Here is a 16,644-nt window from a genome sequence, read left to right as displayed (position 1 = left end):
TGTCTTTGGTTTTTCACTTTTTTCTTTCTTATTTTAACTTATTATTTTGATTATCATTTTTTATTCTTCATTCATTTTTAAATTTATTTTTAGATCCTTATTTATTTTTATTTCTTACTTTCTACCTAACATCTGGGTCACTTTTTTTTTTTTTCCGATTCTTTAATTTTATTTATTTCCTAACATTTTTCATTTTTTCTCATAGCACTTACTTTTTTCCTCTATTTTCATCTTTGTACTTTCATTTTTCCTTGGTTTCTATTTCATCACTTTACTGTTTTACTTCTACTTTCCTCACCTGTCGCGCTTGCGATGTTTGGCGGCTGATGCTGCATAAATCCTTCCCCATCTGGCTCCAGGCTCTCCACTCTATGATTAAGCCCCTGGTGGTGGGGGCAAAACATGTCAGGGGGCGTAGGCTTTGGCAGAGACTTGTAGGTTGCAGCCAATTTGATTTCTACACTATTGTGGCTGGTCCGGAGAGCGGCATCTTTTTAATTTAAGACGACACGGTCTCTTTAAAAACTACTTGTATATCAGAGGCCCTAATCTCTCTTGCAGTAACTGTCACTAGTCATGCAGAATGAAAATATTATTGCATATGAAATTCTCTCATGTATGCCAGGCTTATAAAATTAAAACACAAACAACTTAAAATGAACACTAAACACGGTTATTGATCTAAATTTGGGACTTTTATGAGCCACTACAAAAAAAAAAAAAAAAAAAAAGCATAAAAACATGAAATAACAGGAATAAAAGCCCTGCCCAAACCTTATGAGTAATGGTATTGTAATAGGATTTTTCTAATTTCTGTAAAAAAAAATTGAGTTTGACTGACAGCACTCCATAAATCATAACCCCTGGGTTATATTGCTCCCTCCAGGAGTAGGACTAGGCAGAACAAAAAACACCTGGCTACACCCATGGGCTGTCCTCAGCTTGGTATATAATCCCTCTCTCTGCTCTAGGTAATCAGTTTAGTAGCAAGCAGTATTAAAAGTATCAGAATTCCAGAGGGGTGCGTGCTGTGTCCGTCGAACTCGGAGAAATGGATTTTACGGCAAGTGCAAACAATTGGATTTTTGACTTACCGTAAAATCCATTTCTCTGATGTTCATTGATGGAAACAGCTCCTGCTCTTCCAAACCATTGGGTTATACTTCCCCCTACAGAAGTAGGACACTAGGCAGAAAAAAAAAAAAAGTCTGGCTACGCCTATGAGCAGTCCCAGGGGGTATACTCCCTCTCTCTGCTATAGGTACTCAGTTTGGTTACAAGCAGTGTCCGAAGAATTACAACTCCATAGAGGGGTGGGTGCTGTCCATCAATGAACATCAGTGAAAATCGATTTTACGGTAAGTCAAAAATCCAATTGTTTGTACTTGCCGTAAAATCCATTTTATCTTTCGTTCATTGACAGACACAGCTCCTGATCTTTTTAACCATGGAGATGTCCTAAAGCAGTGTTAAACAAGCGGGGTGGGAAAAGCAAAAAATAAAATTCTCAAGACTAAACTATAGCCAACTAGGTAAACAGGAACTCAACCAAAACAACCGAAGCTCACCTGAAAAAAACAATACACCCTCAAAAGGTCCTCTAAACCGCAGCCTGCAAAACCTTGAGGCCAGGCCAAGGGAAGCATCTGCAAATGCCAACACATCTACTTTATGGAACTTTGTCACTGATGCCTGATGACGGAAGGCCCAGGAGGCACTGTGCGCCCGAGTAGAGTGCGCCTTGACAGGGAAAGGAGGAACCTGACCCTTGATGGAATAGGCCTGATTCACCGTCTGTCTGATCCATCTGGAAATGGTCCCAGAGGAAGCGGACAACCCTTTCCAAGGTCCATCCGTAAGCACAACTAGTGAGTCTGATTTCCTAAAAGACTCTTTAGCTGCCAGGTACACCCTAATCGCCTGGACCACATCCAAGGCGTGCAAAGTAATTTACTTCGGATGTTTTGGCCTGGGACACAGGAAAGGCAACACAATGTCTCCACACAAATGAAAAATCAGAGGATAACCTGAAGAAGGAACGACAGACAGGGGCGAAGAATCACCTCATCACTGTGAACCACCAAGTAAGATGAACAGGGTAACGCCGCCAATTCCAAAACCCTACACGCAGAGGTGAAAGCCACCAAAAAGGCCTTCTGCGACAGCGTAAGCAGGGGGAATCTCCCGAAGATTCTGAAAAGGAGGATTCTGGAGGACCGAGAGCACCAAATTGAGGTCCCAAGGGGGCATCAGAGACTGCATTGGAGGGGTCAAGTGCTTAACTCCCAGGAAAAAAAAAAGTACACACCAAGGAGTATGTGGCCAAGAGCCGCTGAAAGAAGACAGCTAGGGCAGACACCTGACCATAGTACTCAAGGCCAGTTTCTGCTCAACCCCCCCATTGAAGAAAGGTCAAGGAATATGGCCTGAGTCACCGTCTGATCCATCTGGAGATGGCAGCCGATGAGCTTGCCTTGGACACAAGGAAGGCAACACAGTGTCCTCATATGGAAGCCAGACAACTTTGGGAAGGAATAATGGACAGGGACGAAGAACCACTTTATCTTTAAGGACCACCAAATAGGGACTGCGACAGGATAATGCCTTCAATTCCGATACCTTGCGGGCTGAGGTAATAGCCACCAAGGATGTCACCTTCTGGGATAACGTAGACAAGAGTATCTCCTGAATATTCTCAAATGTAGGTTTCTTGAGAATGGAAAGCACTAAATTTAAATCCCATGGTGGCAAAAGAGAGAGGAGTCACATGTCGAACCCCCTGAATGAAGGTACGAACTAAAGGACTGCGTGGTTAGGGGTCGCTGAAAGAAGATTGCCAAGGCAGACATCTGGCCCTTGATGGTACTCAAGGGCAACTTCTGATCCACACCCCATTGAAGAAAGGTTAAGATCGGAGCTACAGAAAAGGATCAAGGATGAGCGCCAATCGACTCACACCAAGAAATGTACGATGGTATATCTTGCTGGAAGACGACTTCCTCGCCTTCACTATAGTAGGGATCACTGATCCAGACAAACATCTATCCCTCAGTACCTGGCTTTCAATATCTAAGCCATTAAAACCAGCTACTGTGAAGCAGGATGGTAGATTAGCTCTTGGGATAACTTGTCTTCTGTGAGAGGAAGCCCTCAAGGGGCGTTTACGGCCAGTGTCAGTGTCTGCCAGATGAACCCGGGATCTCACCACAAACTTTACTATCCTCCTGTGCAGCCAAACCTGCTAAAGGAGCTGCATGTAGGACTGTGCAAACAGTACTGTCTTGAAGATGGATACCACCAGACTCCGAACCTGTATGCAAACACGGAGAGAGAACTATCTGTGTGACAGCAGCTGGTGAATCACGGAATGTGGTTCCTGAAGATTGTCCGAGGAAGGACCACCCTGATCAGAATTAAAATCAGACCTAGGCAATTCAATTCCCTGGACAAGGATAGGAGGGAACTTGGGTGGACATTACCTCAACCTTTGCAGGAATAAAATCTGAACAAGGAGACTCAGGACCAAAAAAACCCCTGAAGAGAACATACTTTCTGGGTACCCCCAAAAGAAACATTTTGTGGATCTCCTTGAAGCCACTGGGCCGGAAACCAGCGAAGATGTCCCCCCATCCCAAAAATGGGTGAGGGCAGACCTTCATGCTGAAGGGGTCTTGTCTGCTGGTCTGGAGAAGCTAGCTCTAGGTTTACCAGACCAAGGTTGCTTGGAACCTTGCAGGGAAGATTTAAAAATATCTATTTCACTTATTCTCTGTCCCAGAAGCACAAAATAATTTTCTATGGGCTGAGGAGGGCCCCATCTGTGATGAGGCTCCTTCCCTTTCCTTGACTGTGGCAGGAAGGTACTCTCCCCCCCGTGATACCCTTAATGAGGTCATCCAGGGTAGTCCCAAACAGGTGATCGCTTTGAAAGGGCAGATCAATGAGAGCCTTCTTAGAAGCTTGGTCTGCAGACCAACTCTGAAGCCACAGCCCGCACCTAATCACCACCGCTGAAACAGAAAGTTTGGACAGCACAGGAGCTGTAACCAAAGCTGCATCACAAATAAACTGCAGCCCATGGACCAACTGGTCCGCTAAATCAACATAGGCAACAAGGGCCTGCTCACTCCCCAGGCCCTGGCACAAAAGCTTGGCCAATTCAGTTAGGGTCTGAGACACCAGGGCTGAGGCAAAGACTGGCTGCAATGTCGAATCAGCCATAGTAAACATGCTGTGTGCCACAGCCTCCGCTTTCCTGTCAGCCGTGTCTTTAAAGGACAGGAATTCCTCTACTTGGATCATAGTTTTTATTCAACCTGAAAACAGGGGTGTCCACTACTGTTAAACTAGTCCACTTTTTTTTAAAAGGGACTCCTCAAAAGGGTAACGTACTGCAAAATGTTTGGGGACCACAAAGGGTAATTTTGGTTGTTCCTATTCCTTACAGGAAAACTTGTCAAAATAAGGCACATAAGAAAACACCTTTAGAGCACGAGGTGACTTATTGGTACCAAACGACACAGCCACGTCCATGGCTACATCAGCTGCATTCACCATTTTAAAAGTCTCACACACTGCAGTGATAAGTGAGTCTACCAGCATTTTTTCATTCACTGCTGCGACCATGAAGGAATCATACTCACTTTCAGATGGATCTGGGGTTGTGCTATTAAGCACCCCTGAACGGGCCGCGTCCACAGCGGCAGCAGGCTCAGAATCAGAATCAGATGAGACAGACTGAGCAACGGAAGGCGGGGACGCTTCCTCCTGAGCCTTTGCTCACACGACACTTCCACCCCGGACACAAAAGGACTGCAAGACCGCAGTCAGTGCAACCGTGGAAAGCTGGGGTTCCGATGGACCTGCCAACCCTTACAGAGTGGGGATAGCGGGGGAGACCCCAGGGGTTTCCGCTGCATCCTCTGCCTTGGGACCCCCATCAGACTCTAGGTTTAGACAGGGGGGGGGAAAGGGGGGAAGCCTAGCTCACTGAGGGATTAAGGGATGTGAGGAGGAAACCTGCAGGCAGGTCCGACTGTCCCTGGAGGTTACCTGCGTACACCCCAAAAAAACTGCCAAAAAAGAGTAGAGGGGGAAATGTACTTACCCTTCCATGGTGCGGGTAATGCTCCAGACAGAATCCTCGCCACCAAAGTAGGGGGAGCTGTCGACCAAGGGACTGCTGCAACTCAGACCCAAGCCTGGTCATATGCAACCCTGCGAGACGTTTAACCTCACTTGTCTGTGAGGCTATGTCACAGCCAATCTAGCGTGTAGCTGCGGTCTGCACACGCTCGCTGACTGGATTGAGGGGACCACTGGATCTAGATTATCCAGCACGTCGTCCAGCCCGGCAATTGATTGTAGATCTCCCAAGAGAAAAAAAAAAAAAAAATGTATGGAAGGAGAAAAAAAATTGCTAAGACCAGAGATCCCAGCCGGGACCCTAGGTCCTTACTACTGACTAGACAGATTAAAAACTGGATTACCTAGAGCAGAGAGAGGGGTTATATACCAAGCTGAGGATGGCCCATGGGCATAGCTAGGTGTTTTTTGTTCTGCCTAGTCCTACTCCTGAAGGAGGGAATATAACCAGGTGTATATGTGCTAGTGCGCTCTAAATAATGTTCACAACTTAACAAATAATTAAAAAACTGTAGGGAATGCAAGAACAAAGTTACAGTGAAATAAATAAAAATAAATATGGCATTACATTAGTGTTCAGACTTTGTGCAAAAGGACAAAAAGAAAGTGCTGAATGCTAAAGTGCTTTTGCACCAGTGCATATATTAATATTAATAAAAAGTGTCTGAATTCATGGAATTCATAATTCTTCAGGAAACTTGTGCAAAAAAAGATTCTATTTAATAAGACAGTCTTGAAGTCCTTATTAAGTTAAATTTTGTGGCAACGGTGATCTCTAGACTGGATCGGCTTCACACTCCATGCAATATACGGTGCTGCATGCAACCCCAGGTGTCCACTCATAAGACAGGTGGCTGCTTACCAGAAGGGGGCTTGTAATCAGCATATATAACAAAGAGAAACACCGAATTGGAAGGAATCTTCACACAACAAGGAAACGCTCCAAAATAGTGGCTTGATCGGGACACAAGATTAATGCAGGAGCTTTCAAATAGGTGGAGCAAATGCCATATAATCCCCGTCTCCTATAGATCCTTGGTATATTTCATAGGGTAACGATTTACATGTGGATGAAATGAAAGCTAGATAGTGTATTACCCTTAAAAACTGTTTATTGAAGATAAAAGGTTCCACTTACATAAATAAATGAAAAAATCCAGCTAGTTATGTGCACGGCCGCCTGCAGCGTGGACCGTGCAGAGTGACGATGCGGCTACTCCTCCTTCCCGACGCACGTTTCTCCTCAACAGGCATCCACTGAGATTGGAGATTGGCAGGCGGCCGTGCACATATGTAACAAGCTGTATTTTTTTCATCTTTTACAGGTGGATTATATGTCATTTGCATCGACCCATTTGAAAGCTCCTTCATTAACATTGTGTCCTGATCAAGCGACTATTTTGGAGAGATTCCTTGTTGTGTGAAGAAGAACTCCCAATTTGGGTGTTTCTCTTTGTTATATATGCTGATTACAAGCCCCCTTCTGGTAAGAAGCCAACTGTCTTATGTGTGGACACCTGGGGTTGCATGCAGCACTGCATATTGCATGGAGTGTGAGGCCGATCCAGTCTAGAGATCACGCATCACAAGATTTAATTGAATAAGGACTTCAAGACTGTCTTATTAAAAAGAATCTTTTTTTTGCACATATTTCCTGAAGAATTATGAATTCAGACACTTTTTAATATTATTAATATATGCACTGGTGCACAAGAACTTTAGCACTCAGCACTTTCTTTTTGTTCTTTTGCACAAAGTCTGAACACTGATGTAATGCCATATTTATTTTAAATTTTTATTTATTTCACTGCAAGAGCCTGTCAGGCGACTTGTCAGCCTGACAAGTCGCGGTCGGTCGCGGTCCATTGAGTAGTACAGGAGTATCGTTCTAATAGGAGCGACACAAGTCGCCCCGACTTAGAAAAAGGGTCCTGTACTACTTTGGGGCGACTTGCATAAGACTTCCATTATGTGAAGTCCCTGCAAGTCGCACCGAAGACGCGGTGCACGCGACTTCACAGGTCGCCCCCCCCCCGAAGTCGGAGCGCCTCAATGTGAACTCTAATTGTATGTTCTTGCATTTGCTACAGTTTATTTATATGTTAAGTTGTGAACATTATTTAGAGCGAACTAGCACATATACATTCTAGTCTCTTCTCCCCAAGTTCAGGGAGTTCTAGTTGCTGCTCCCCTATTTAAGTTGGCGCATCCCACCCTTTTACATATTAATATAACCAAGTAGTTATGATTTAAGTAGCGCTGTGTCCATTGTTGAACGAAAGAGAAACCTAGATACAGCAAACAGATGACTGCTCAGCCCTCAATGTATTTGCTCAAAGTGTAGCCTGCTGCAAATGATTAACTTTTAAGAACCACTAATGATTTGAAGCATTAATAATTGAATGGTGAGCTCATATCATACCATAAATAAATTTATAAAACAGGCAGTAACAGCCGATTACTCACTCTTTGGTAAGCAAAGGACAAGATTTCACCAGAAAGAGGGTTAAAGGGGTTTCTTGGTATACGAGATCTGGAGATGCAGTTGGACTTTTCAAGTTCAAGCAGCGCACAATAACATAAAGGGCGGCGGCAACAGCCGCAAGCTTCATCCCGTCAAAGACGGCAGGCATCTCAGGGGTTTCCAAAATTGCACTCATGTTGACTGAAAAGAACAAAAGAATGATCAGCACAGCAGTATATCAACCTGGTGATGTAGTGAGAACAAATGGTTTATAAACAGCAAATGTTACAGAACAATATTTAAATTTACTTTACCACAAAATTAGGAACATTTTTTTTCCATATCTACCTTACCCAATGCATATGTTTATACATAAATACATACATGCATACATACAGTGCCTTGAAAAAAGTATTCATATCCCTTGAAACTTTCCACATTTTGTCATGTTACACCCAAACACGTAAATGTATTTTATTGGGATTTTATGTGATAGACTGCCTCGTACACACGCATCGATAGTTGGCCGTGAATTTTCGGCCAGCGTCCGATCAGTCGATTTTCGGCTTGTTAGTATGATGCTTTCGACAACCAACTCAGACTTTTCCGCTGAATAAAATCTGGTGTGCAGGCTATAAAGTTTTTGTTGGCTGTCAACACAAACGGTCGATTTTCCATCAGTCAGTACAGATTTCGGCAGACAAAAATCTGATGAGCAAGACTGGGCATGCTCAGAGAAGAAAAAACACATGGAAAGTAAACCAGCACATGACATCACTTCTGAAGTTGGTTTTTGTTGGCCGAGAAAATGTTTGTGCAGTCTAGAGCACATTCCAACCAACAAAACAACACTGGACAAAAGTCGGCCGATCGGTCGGCCGATAATCGTTGCGTGTGTACGAGGCATAACACAAAGTGACATGCTAAATGGTTTTCAAAATTTTTACAAATAAATATTTGAAAAGTGTGGTGTGCATTTGTATTCAGCCCCCCCCCCCCCATACCAAGTCAATACTTTGTAGAACCTCCTTTCACTGAAATTACAGCTGGAATTATTTTTGGGTATGTCTCTATCAGCTTTGTACATCTAGAGAGTGACATTTTTGCTTATTCTTCTTTGCAAAATAGCTCAAGCTTTATCATATTGGATGGAGAGCGTCTGAACAGTAATTTTGAAGTTTTGCCACAGATTCTCAATTGGATTTAGGTCTGAACTTTGACTGGGCCATTCTAAACACATGAATATGCTTTGATCGAAACCCTTTCATTGTAGCTCTGGCTGTATGTTTAGGGTCATAGCCTTGCAAGAAGGTGAACCTCCACCCCAGTCTCAAGTCTTTTGCAGACTCTTAACAGGTTTTCTTCTAAGATTGACTTGTATTCGGAGGTATTTGCACAGCAGTTTTTCCAACACAATTCTTTTGGGAAAAAAAAAAATTTGTGAAATTTAATGCACAAAAAACACAATACTACCCAATTGTTTGGTAAAATATAAAAGAGGATGTTACACCGAGTAAACAGGTCAAACTGTCATGCTTTAAAATTGCGCACTCACATGGAATGGCGACAAACAACCGTACTTAAAAATCTTCATAGAGGAGATGATCAAGGATGTACCGGTCCATGGTAATCTCCATGGTCACCCACCGGCTTTAGTCCCGGGCTCCCCGGTGGGACAAGAAAGCCAGAGAAGGCAGTGGTGGGGGGGGTTCCATTCCACCGCTTGTATAAGCGATCCAGCGGCTCCAGAAATGTGGTGCCCAGGAGCTCCGTGCTGGCTGCTGACATCTTTAGCTAGACATTTTCGAGTTCTGATCTTCAGCTGTTTTGACTGGCCACTCTTGCATAGGACTTCTTTTCAGCAGATGCTGGTTGTGTCAGCATGTTAAAGTGCTACCAAAATATTGTTTTTTTCGTTAAAATACATGTAATACTTACCTGCTCTGTGCAGTTGGTTTTGCACAGAGCAGCTCAGTTCCTCCTCTTCACGGGTCCCTCTTCAGTGCTTCTGACTCCTCCCTCCTGTTGAGTCCTTGCTATGGGGGCACCCGAGCTGAGCTACAGCTCCCAGTGTTTGATGAAGTATTATGCTATGGTGTGTCCATTCTTGTTCCATATATCACCGTGGAGTTCATTCAGTTCCTAAGGAAAGGTATTCTGTCTGGCTAATTCAAGCCTTCTTTGTGGGGTCATTATCTTACCGGAGTGTACCATTCGTGTATTAAGGCTGCTGAGTGGAGATATACGCCCTTGTTCTTTGGCTTTCAGGTGAATCTTTGTGGTAGTGGTCGACACACAGAGCACTTGTGTCTAATATCTATACACTCCTACTTCACAGATCTCCTGGATCTCCTTTATGGACTATGCTTATAATTTTCTATATGGACTTTTTATGTCATTTTATTAGTTTTATTAGCGCTGCACTAATTACTGTGTGAGCCCTCTATTAAGACTACCTTTCTGTGAAATACCTGGTAAGCCTCAAGAACACAGCACCCAGCCTGTGAGATCTCTGCACACCTCCATATAATCCATACAAAAAAAATAAAATAAAAGGCTGGTGCTATGGATGTAGGCTAGAACATGGTTTTATTGTAGCATGTGAACAACAGTCAAATAAAAATCCAACGCGTTTCGGCCATCAGGCATTCATCTTGGCTAATCCGATTGTATGGAATTTTTATCAATGTCTTCCAAGCCATGATGGTGGGGGCCACCAGTTTCTTTCAGGCCAGTTTACCATTAACTAACTTTGTAGAGCAAGGTTAAAAACAGAGTAAACTTCATAGATGCACTTCAGTTTTTACACAAACACTTAACTTTGCCACCAACCTTGTGGTTTAGGCATGGCATGCTTTTAAACCTTCCCACCCCTAACCACAGCGACCAGAGTATACATATTGCAGCGGGAATTATATTCCCTGTTGCCTGTCAAGTGCTCTCTGAAGAGAGACCCAAATGCGGAACAGTGTTTGGAGAGCAAACCTAGTGTGAACGAGGCCTTAAAACATGAACTTCACACTCTTTGCATCTATGTCAAGAATGAAAAGGATACACTTCAACAGACTCCAAAGATCTAGTTAAATTGCTGCCGCCCTCAGATTTTCATCCAGGAACTCCACATCTACATCAAAAACAAATTCCCAACTAGCTTACCAGCTAGCCTGCAACAAAATCGAATTGACCCTGTCTAATAGTTTACGTAAAAACAAGGGGTTTAGTCACACACATATGCAAATGTTTGCAAATGTGTGAGACTAAACCTTTTTTTTTTTTTTTTTAAACATGACCTCTTAGACGGGGTCAGTTTGATTTTGTTGCAGGCTAGCTGGTGAGTGAGTTGGGAATTTTTGTTTGAGGCGCATTGCCCTTCCGTATGCTCCTTGCTGCAAAGGCCAGTTATAGTTTGGGGTGGTTGCCATTTGTCTGTACACTCCACATCTACACCTGGTTGTTCCCTCAATCTACAATTAGGGTGCATTCACACCCGCAAATGCACCTATACTCCGATAAGATGAGAGAACCCCAAGGAAAGCTCCCGCCATTAGTTTCAGCCCCATTGAAAGTCTACCGGTCTCTTCTGTCATGAATGTCCCAGCCTACCTGTCAGCGATCACATAGGCTGAGACGCACATTCATTGTGTAGTAGCACATTATTATTATACAGGATTTATATAGCCCAAACAGTTTGTGCAGCGCTTTACAATATGAGGGAAGACAATACAGTTACAATACAATTCAAGAGGAATTAGCGGGCCCTGCTCGTTAGAGCTTACAATCTAGAAGGGAGGGTCAAGTCAAACTAAAAGGCAATAACTGTGGGGGAAACATTATGGTATAAACCTGCAGGGGACCTGGGTAACAATGAATGCGGCTTTGAAGTCCCACAATTTCAAAGCTGCAGGTCAGTGCGGCTTTAGGTGAGACTTGGTTGACAACTGAAATCGCCAAAAATAGTGCAGGAACTTTTTTCAAATTGGTGCTGCACCACAAAGTCGGCATCGGACCGATTTGAACAGTTCCATTGCCGATAAGGTGTGACCTGTCATGCGGTTTGGACTTGTCAAATCGCATGACAAGACGCAACGATGTGAATAGGGGCTTAGGGGCTAAGGGTCTCCCCCCCCCCCCCCCCCCAGAGTTTAATATCACTTTAAACAAAGTAAAATGCAGAGCATCTAAAGCAGAGACATTTACATACATATTGAAATTGATATTTAAATATACAGTATTTGCCATTCATATGACTGCGACATTTGGCATAATTTACAGGAAGGGATGGGCAGCTGACTAGATGTACTTTTGAACCTATAATGACAGTAAATCATTGTTTAACAGATATGCAAATCAGATTTCATTAATTGCAAAGGAACGCTTCCAGATAAATGTACTAATTTATGGGCAGCAGAGACATTTTGGTTACTACTAAAACTTTTACCCTCCTTATAAATTTACTTTGCAGAATTTTGAAATAATTTACAACATTCAGCAAGTGGCAAAACACTGTGTAACCTGCCAAACTAAGAGATGGACTGAATTTTAAAAGTGTGTTGCACCTTTTTAAAAAATGCGGCCGCAGGGAAACCGAATTACTTTTTTTTTTACCGCATGACTTTTTTGACCTTTCCTTGCGTTTCCCACACCCACAATGGCACTGTGCGCTGAGATGCGTGGAGGTGCCATAGAGAATGAATGGCAGCCACACACTTCTCACAAGAGCAGTGTGGTTCAGTTGTGGGTATCAATGCGATTCCTGCAACTGGACGCACAGCCCGCACTAGTGTGAATCGAACCTGTGTGGTCATCCCTGCTCGATAGAATCTGACTGCTTGATCAGCTGCTAATCAGTGCATGCTGACAGGGGGATTCCTCCATCCATTTTGTGTGCATCCAGCAGCCATCAATGCAGGTAAATGCTGGCTGTACTAACAGCCGTGAACAGCTGCAGACAACCTGTCATTGAAGTTTTACAGGCTTGGCGTGTTCAATATACATGAACAAATGAAAGTCCAGATGATTCTGGATCATTCTGATTATTTAACCACTTAAGGACCAGGCCCATTTCTGACACTACACGTTAAAAATCAGTATTTTTTTTACAAGAAAATGACAAACTATATATATACTGTATTTTCTGGCGTATAAGACTACTTTTGAACCTCAAAAAAATCCCCCAAAAATGGGGGGTCGTCTTATACGCCGAGTATAATATCTCCAAGGTAACCTAAGTATAAGTATTAGCGGTAGATGAAAATTAGGGGGATCGTCTTATACGCCCAGTCGTCTTATACGCCGGAAAATACGGTAATAGATTTTTTTTTTTTTTTTCGCAGAGACCCTAGAAAATAAAATGGGGATCGTTACAATACTTTATGTCCCTCTGTATTTGCGCAGCGGTCTTACAATAGTAATTTTTGGGCAAAAAATACACTTTTTTTTAAATAAAAAATAAGAAAACAAAGTTAGCCCAACTTCTTTGTATATCGTGATAGATAATGTTATGCCAAGTAAATAGATACCCACCATGTCAAGCTTCAAAAATGTGCACGCTTGTGGAATGGCGACAAACATTGGTACTTAAAAATCTCCACAGGCGACGCTTTAAACATTTCTACAGGTTACCAATTTAGACTTACAGAGGAGGTCTAGGGTTAGAATTATTGCTCTCACTCTACCACACCTCACATATGAACACCGTTTACATATGTGGGCACAACTTGCATGTGCGTTCACTTCCGCGCTTGAGCTCGGAGGGACGGGGCACTTTAAATTTCTTTTCCTTATTTATTTTACCTTTTATTTTTATACTGTCACTTAAAAAAAAAAAAAAAAAAAAAATTGATCACTTTTATTCCTATTACAAGGAATGGAAGAATCCCTTGCAATAGAAATAAGCAGGAGAGGTCCTCTTAAATGTGAGATCTGGGGTCAAAAAGACCTCAGATCTATCCTTAAAAGCAAAAAAAAAAAAAAAAAAAAAAAATTACACACACACACACACACACACACACACACACACACACACACACACATACATACATACATACATACATACATATATATATATATACATATACATATACATACATACACCTCTACTGTGGAAGTCAGTGTCCAATCGTTAACGACGTAACGCGTATAGAGGGCGGAGCCTATCCTGATGGACGCTGCATCCTCTCAGCGGTGCGGAGCTATTATCATATATGCACTTACCCAAGTGTGTGTTTGGGAGTACTTTATTTTAATAAACTCCCAGTTGATTTACCCATAAGGAGAGCATTAGATCTGTTTGCTTTTTCCCTCCTATGCCTGTCATCTGCCTCTGATGAGAGTGGAACTTATTTTGAGATTCTCTATGTGTGTCCTATTGAAGACCCTCTAGACCAGTGGTCCTCAACTCCGGTCCTTGGGGCCCACTAACAGGCCGGTTTGCAAGATAACTAAATTACATCACAGGTGATCTCATTTGCTGCTCAGTGATTGCAGTATTCTAGTCTGCATCTCCCCAAGGTAATACTTAAAATCTGGCCTGTTAGTGGGCCCCGAGGACCGGAGTTGAGGACCACTGCTCTAGACCATTCTGTGACCCAGGTGGGGTAAAAGCGGTTTCTGACCTGGGTTGATTCTTGGGTCAGTGTGTAAGGTGAGAGGCTTTGATTTCTGGTGGTGGTGAAGTGGAGCACATCACGGATTGCGTTTGTGGTGATCACAGAAGATTGTTTTTTTATGAGTCACTGATACAAAGTTATCACAATTTCTGGACACTGGAAGCACTTGCATACATCATCTATTTTTTAGGACACTAATAGCACCTGTTTACATTATTTATTTTCAATTTCATATTATATATATTTGTTCTGGCGCAGCACTGTATATGGTTTTGATAAATATATATACATGTCTTTTTTTCAGAAATAAAAATAAAAATGGGCCCTTTAAGCCGGTTGGGAGGAAGCGACGCATGATGTCGCTCCGGTCCTCCAAGGCCATAAAGTGGATTAGGGGACATCTTGCCCTCACTCGACTTAACAGCCTGGGACATGAATGGATCGGATCCTACTTCGCTACCGACGGCTCCAGTAAGCGGGGAATACAACCGGGAAGCAGCAGGCGGGGGGTGGGCACCTCTCTCCAGCTGCCCATAAAAGTGATCCCGCAGCGGACGCCAGCCGGTAACAACCAGGGATTTCCTCTCACCTACTGTTGTGGCTATGAAACAAGAAGGGAACCCCCCCCCCCCCCCAAAAGGTACATAGATGACAAAAAAAACCTGGCAGGGGTTATAACCCCAACCCTATCTAAAATTAACAAAGAAAGTTTTGCCTTTAGTTTTACTTTAGGAGCAGGAAGCACTTTTCTGCAGCGGCAGGCTTAAAGTTGCAAAGATAATACACTCCCTCTAAAAGGTGCACATTCATTTTCTAATAAAAAAAAAAAAAATACTTTGATGTGTGTAAAAGGTCAACATTTGTAGGCAGGATCCAGTCTTACCAGTTGTGGAAGATCTCTTGTATGAAGAGTTCTATAAGACTTGAATGACACTTGGTGAAAGTACAGGCTCACAGTGATAAGGTCAATTATGCCTGGATAAGAAAAGAAAAGATAAATAAACACAATTGGTGGATTACTTCCCCAGATATAGGGGTGTGGAGAGGACAACATGTTCAGTGGCAGACAGGCATACAACAAACTATATTGGCATTCAGCAGAGATGAAAAAAAAAAGAAAAAAAAAAAAACAAAAAAAAAAAACTTTCCACAAAGTCCTATAAGAGAACGAGTTAATATTATTATAGATTATACTCAATTCCCCACTTCCCACAGTTGAATGTCTGTGCATTTGAATGTTTTGAGGAACAAGGTGAGAACAAACTAATATGAAATATGACTGAAGTCACTCAGTTTCTCCAATCCAAACCTCTAAAGATTTCCTACAGAAGGTCATTGCCGTCATACAAAAGAAAGAGTCAAAGAGGGATGGGAACCGAGTTTAGTTCTAAATAATAAAGCGATTATGCACAAAGATATCAGCCAAAAGAGATCTGGATTGTTGGTGGAGACATCCATGGTGGAACATAAAAATCTTACTCCCACACAGCGCCGGTATACAGCTGATCCTGGGTGATTGAAAGTATCCTACATCCCACGCTGTTCATGATCTACAATTTAGAGATCATGGAGTTTTGGTAAGAGGTGAACTTTATTTTTTGAGCACTGGTGTTTGAAGCACTGTGTTTGATTCAAGTATCAAGAAACACTGGAAACATAGCACCTTATTTTACTTTGTTTAATTATTTGGACACTTTAAGGCCCCTTTCGCACTTGTGCGACCTAAAATTTGTGCGATTTTGCCCGGACTTGAAGCAATGCCTGTGTAATTTTGAGGTCTATAGACCTCAAAACGCATAAAAGTCAGACCAAAGTAGTACAGGGACTACTCTGAAGTCGCACAGATATGAATGGTACTCACTGGAAATCATGGGCTAAGACTTGTCATGCGACTTTTCAGTCCCAAGTTGAATGACAAGTCGCACATGTGTAAAAGGGGCCTAAGTGTAGGTTTTAGTATATAATTTGTTTTGACAATTTATCATATTGTTTCATGCGATAAATGTGGCAATAGATGACAACAGATGCACATTTTGTCACTTATGCGGATGCAGGAAGTTTATTGCACATTTCTTTGATTTTCATTTGTCTATTTTAAGTAACAATTTTTGGGTTGAATTCACCACTATAGTGCAAGTTATATTTTTTGTCATCAAATAGCACACTTTTATCTTATATACCCAGCATTCTGAACTGCAGTCAGATATAAAATACACAAATGGTCTTTAAAGTGGTTGTAAAGCCTCAAGGTTTTTCACCTTAATGCATTCTATGTACTAAAGGTGCAAAACCTTCTGTGCTGCAGCTTGTACTGAAAAGGTGTTTACAGGGGGAGGGGGAGTCAACACAACCAATCACAGACATATATATTTTCAAAAGTACAATAGAAAAAGGGAATGTATGTAAATGAACCAACTGAGCCGTGTG

General features: G+C 42.4%; 1 protein-coding gene across 1 annotated transcript in view; it reads right to left on the bottom strand.

Annotated features, from left to right (window-relative positions):
- The window catches only part of ABHD2 (abhydrolase domain containing 2, acylglycerol lipase), a 92,031-nt gene extending 76,844 nt beyond the window's left edge, over window positions 1-15,187 (bottom strand). The window contains exons 1-2 of the mRNA XM_082255405.1: window positions 15,101-15,187; window positions 7,612-7,810 (exon numbers count right to left, since the gene is read on the bottom strand). Of these exons, the coding sequence (XP_082111531.1) occupies window positions 7,612-7,805 (194 nt within the window). The 5' untranslated portion in view covers window positions 7,806-7,810; window positions 15,101-15,187. The remainder of the gene's footprint in view (window positions 1-7,611; window positions 7,811-15,100) is intronic.
- Between the last annotated feature and the right edge of the window lie 1,457 nt (window positions 15,188-16,644).

The sequence above is a fragment of the Pelophylax lessonae genome, assembly GCF_965119305.1.
Source record: "Pelophylax lessonae genome assembly, chromosome: 4".
Classification (NCBI taxonomy): domain Eukaryota; kingdom Metazoa; phylum Chordata; class Amphibia; order Anura; family Ranidae; genus Pelophylax; species Pelophylax lessonae.
Note: the sequence above shows the minus strand (reverse complement) of the source record. Positions and strands in the feature narration are given on the sequence as shown.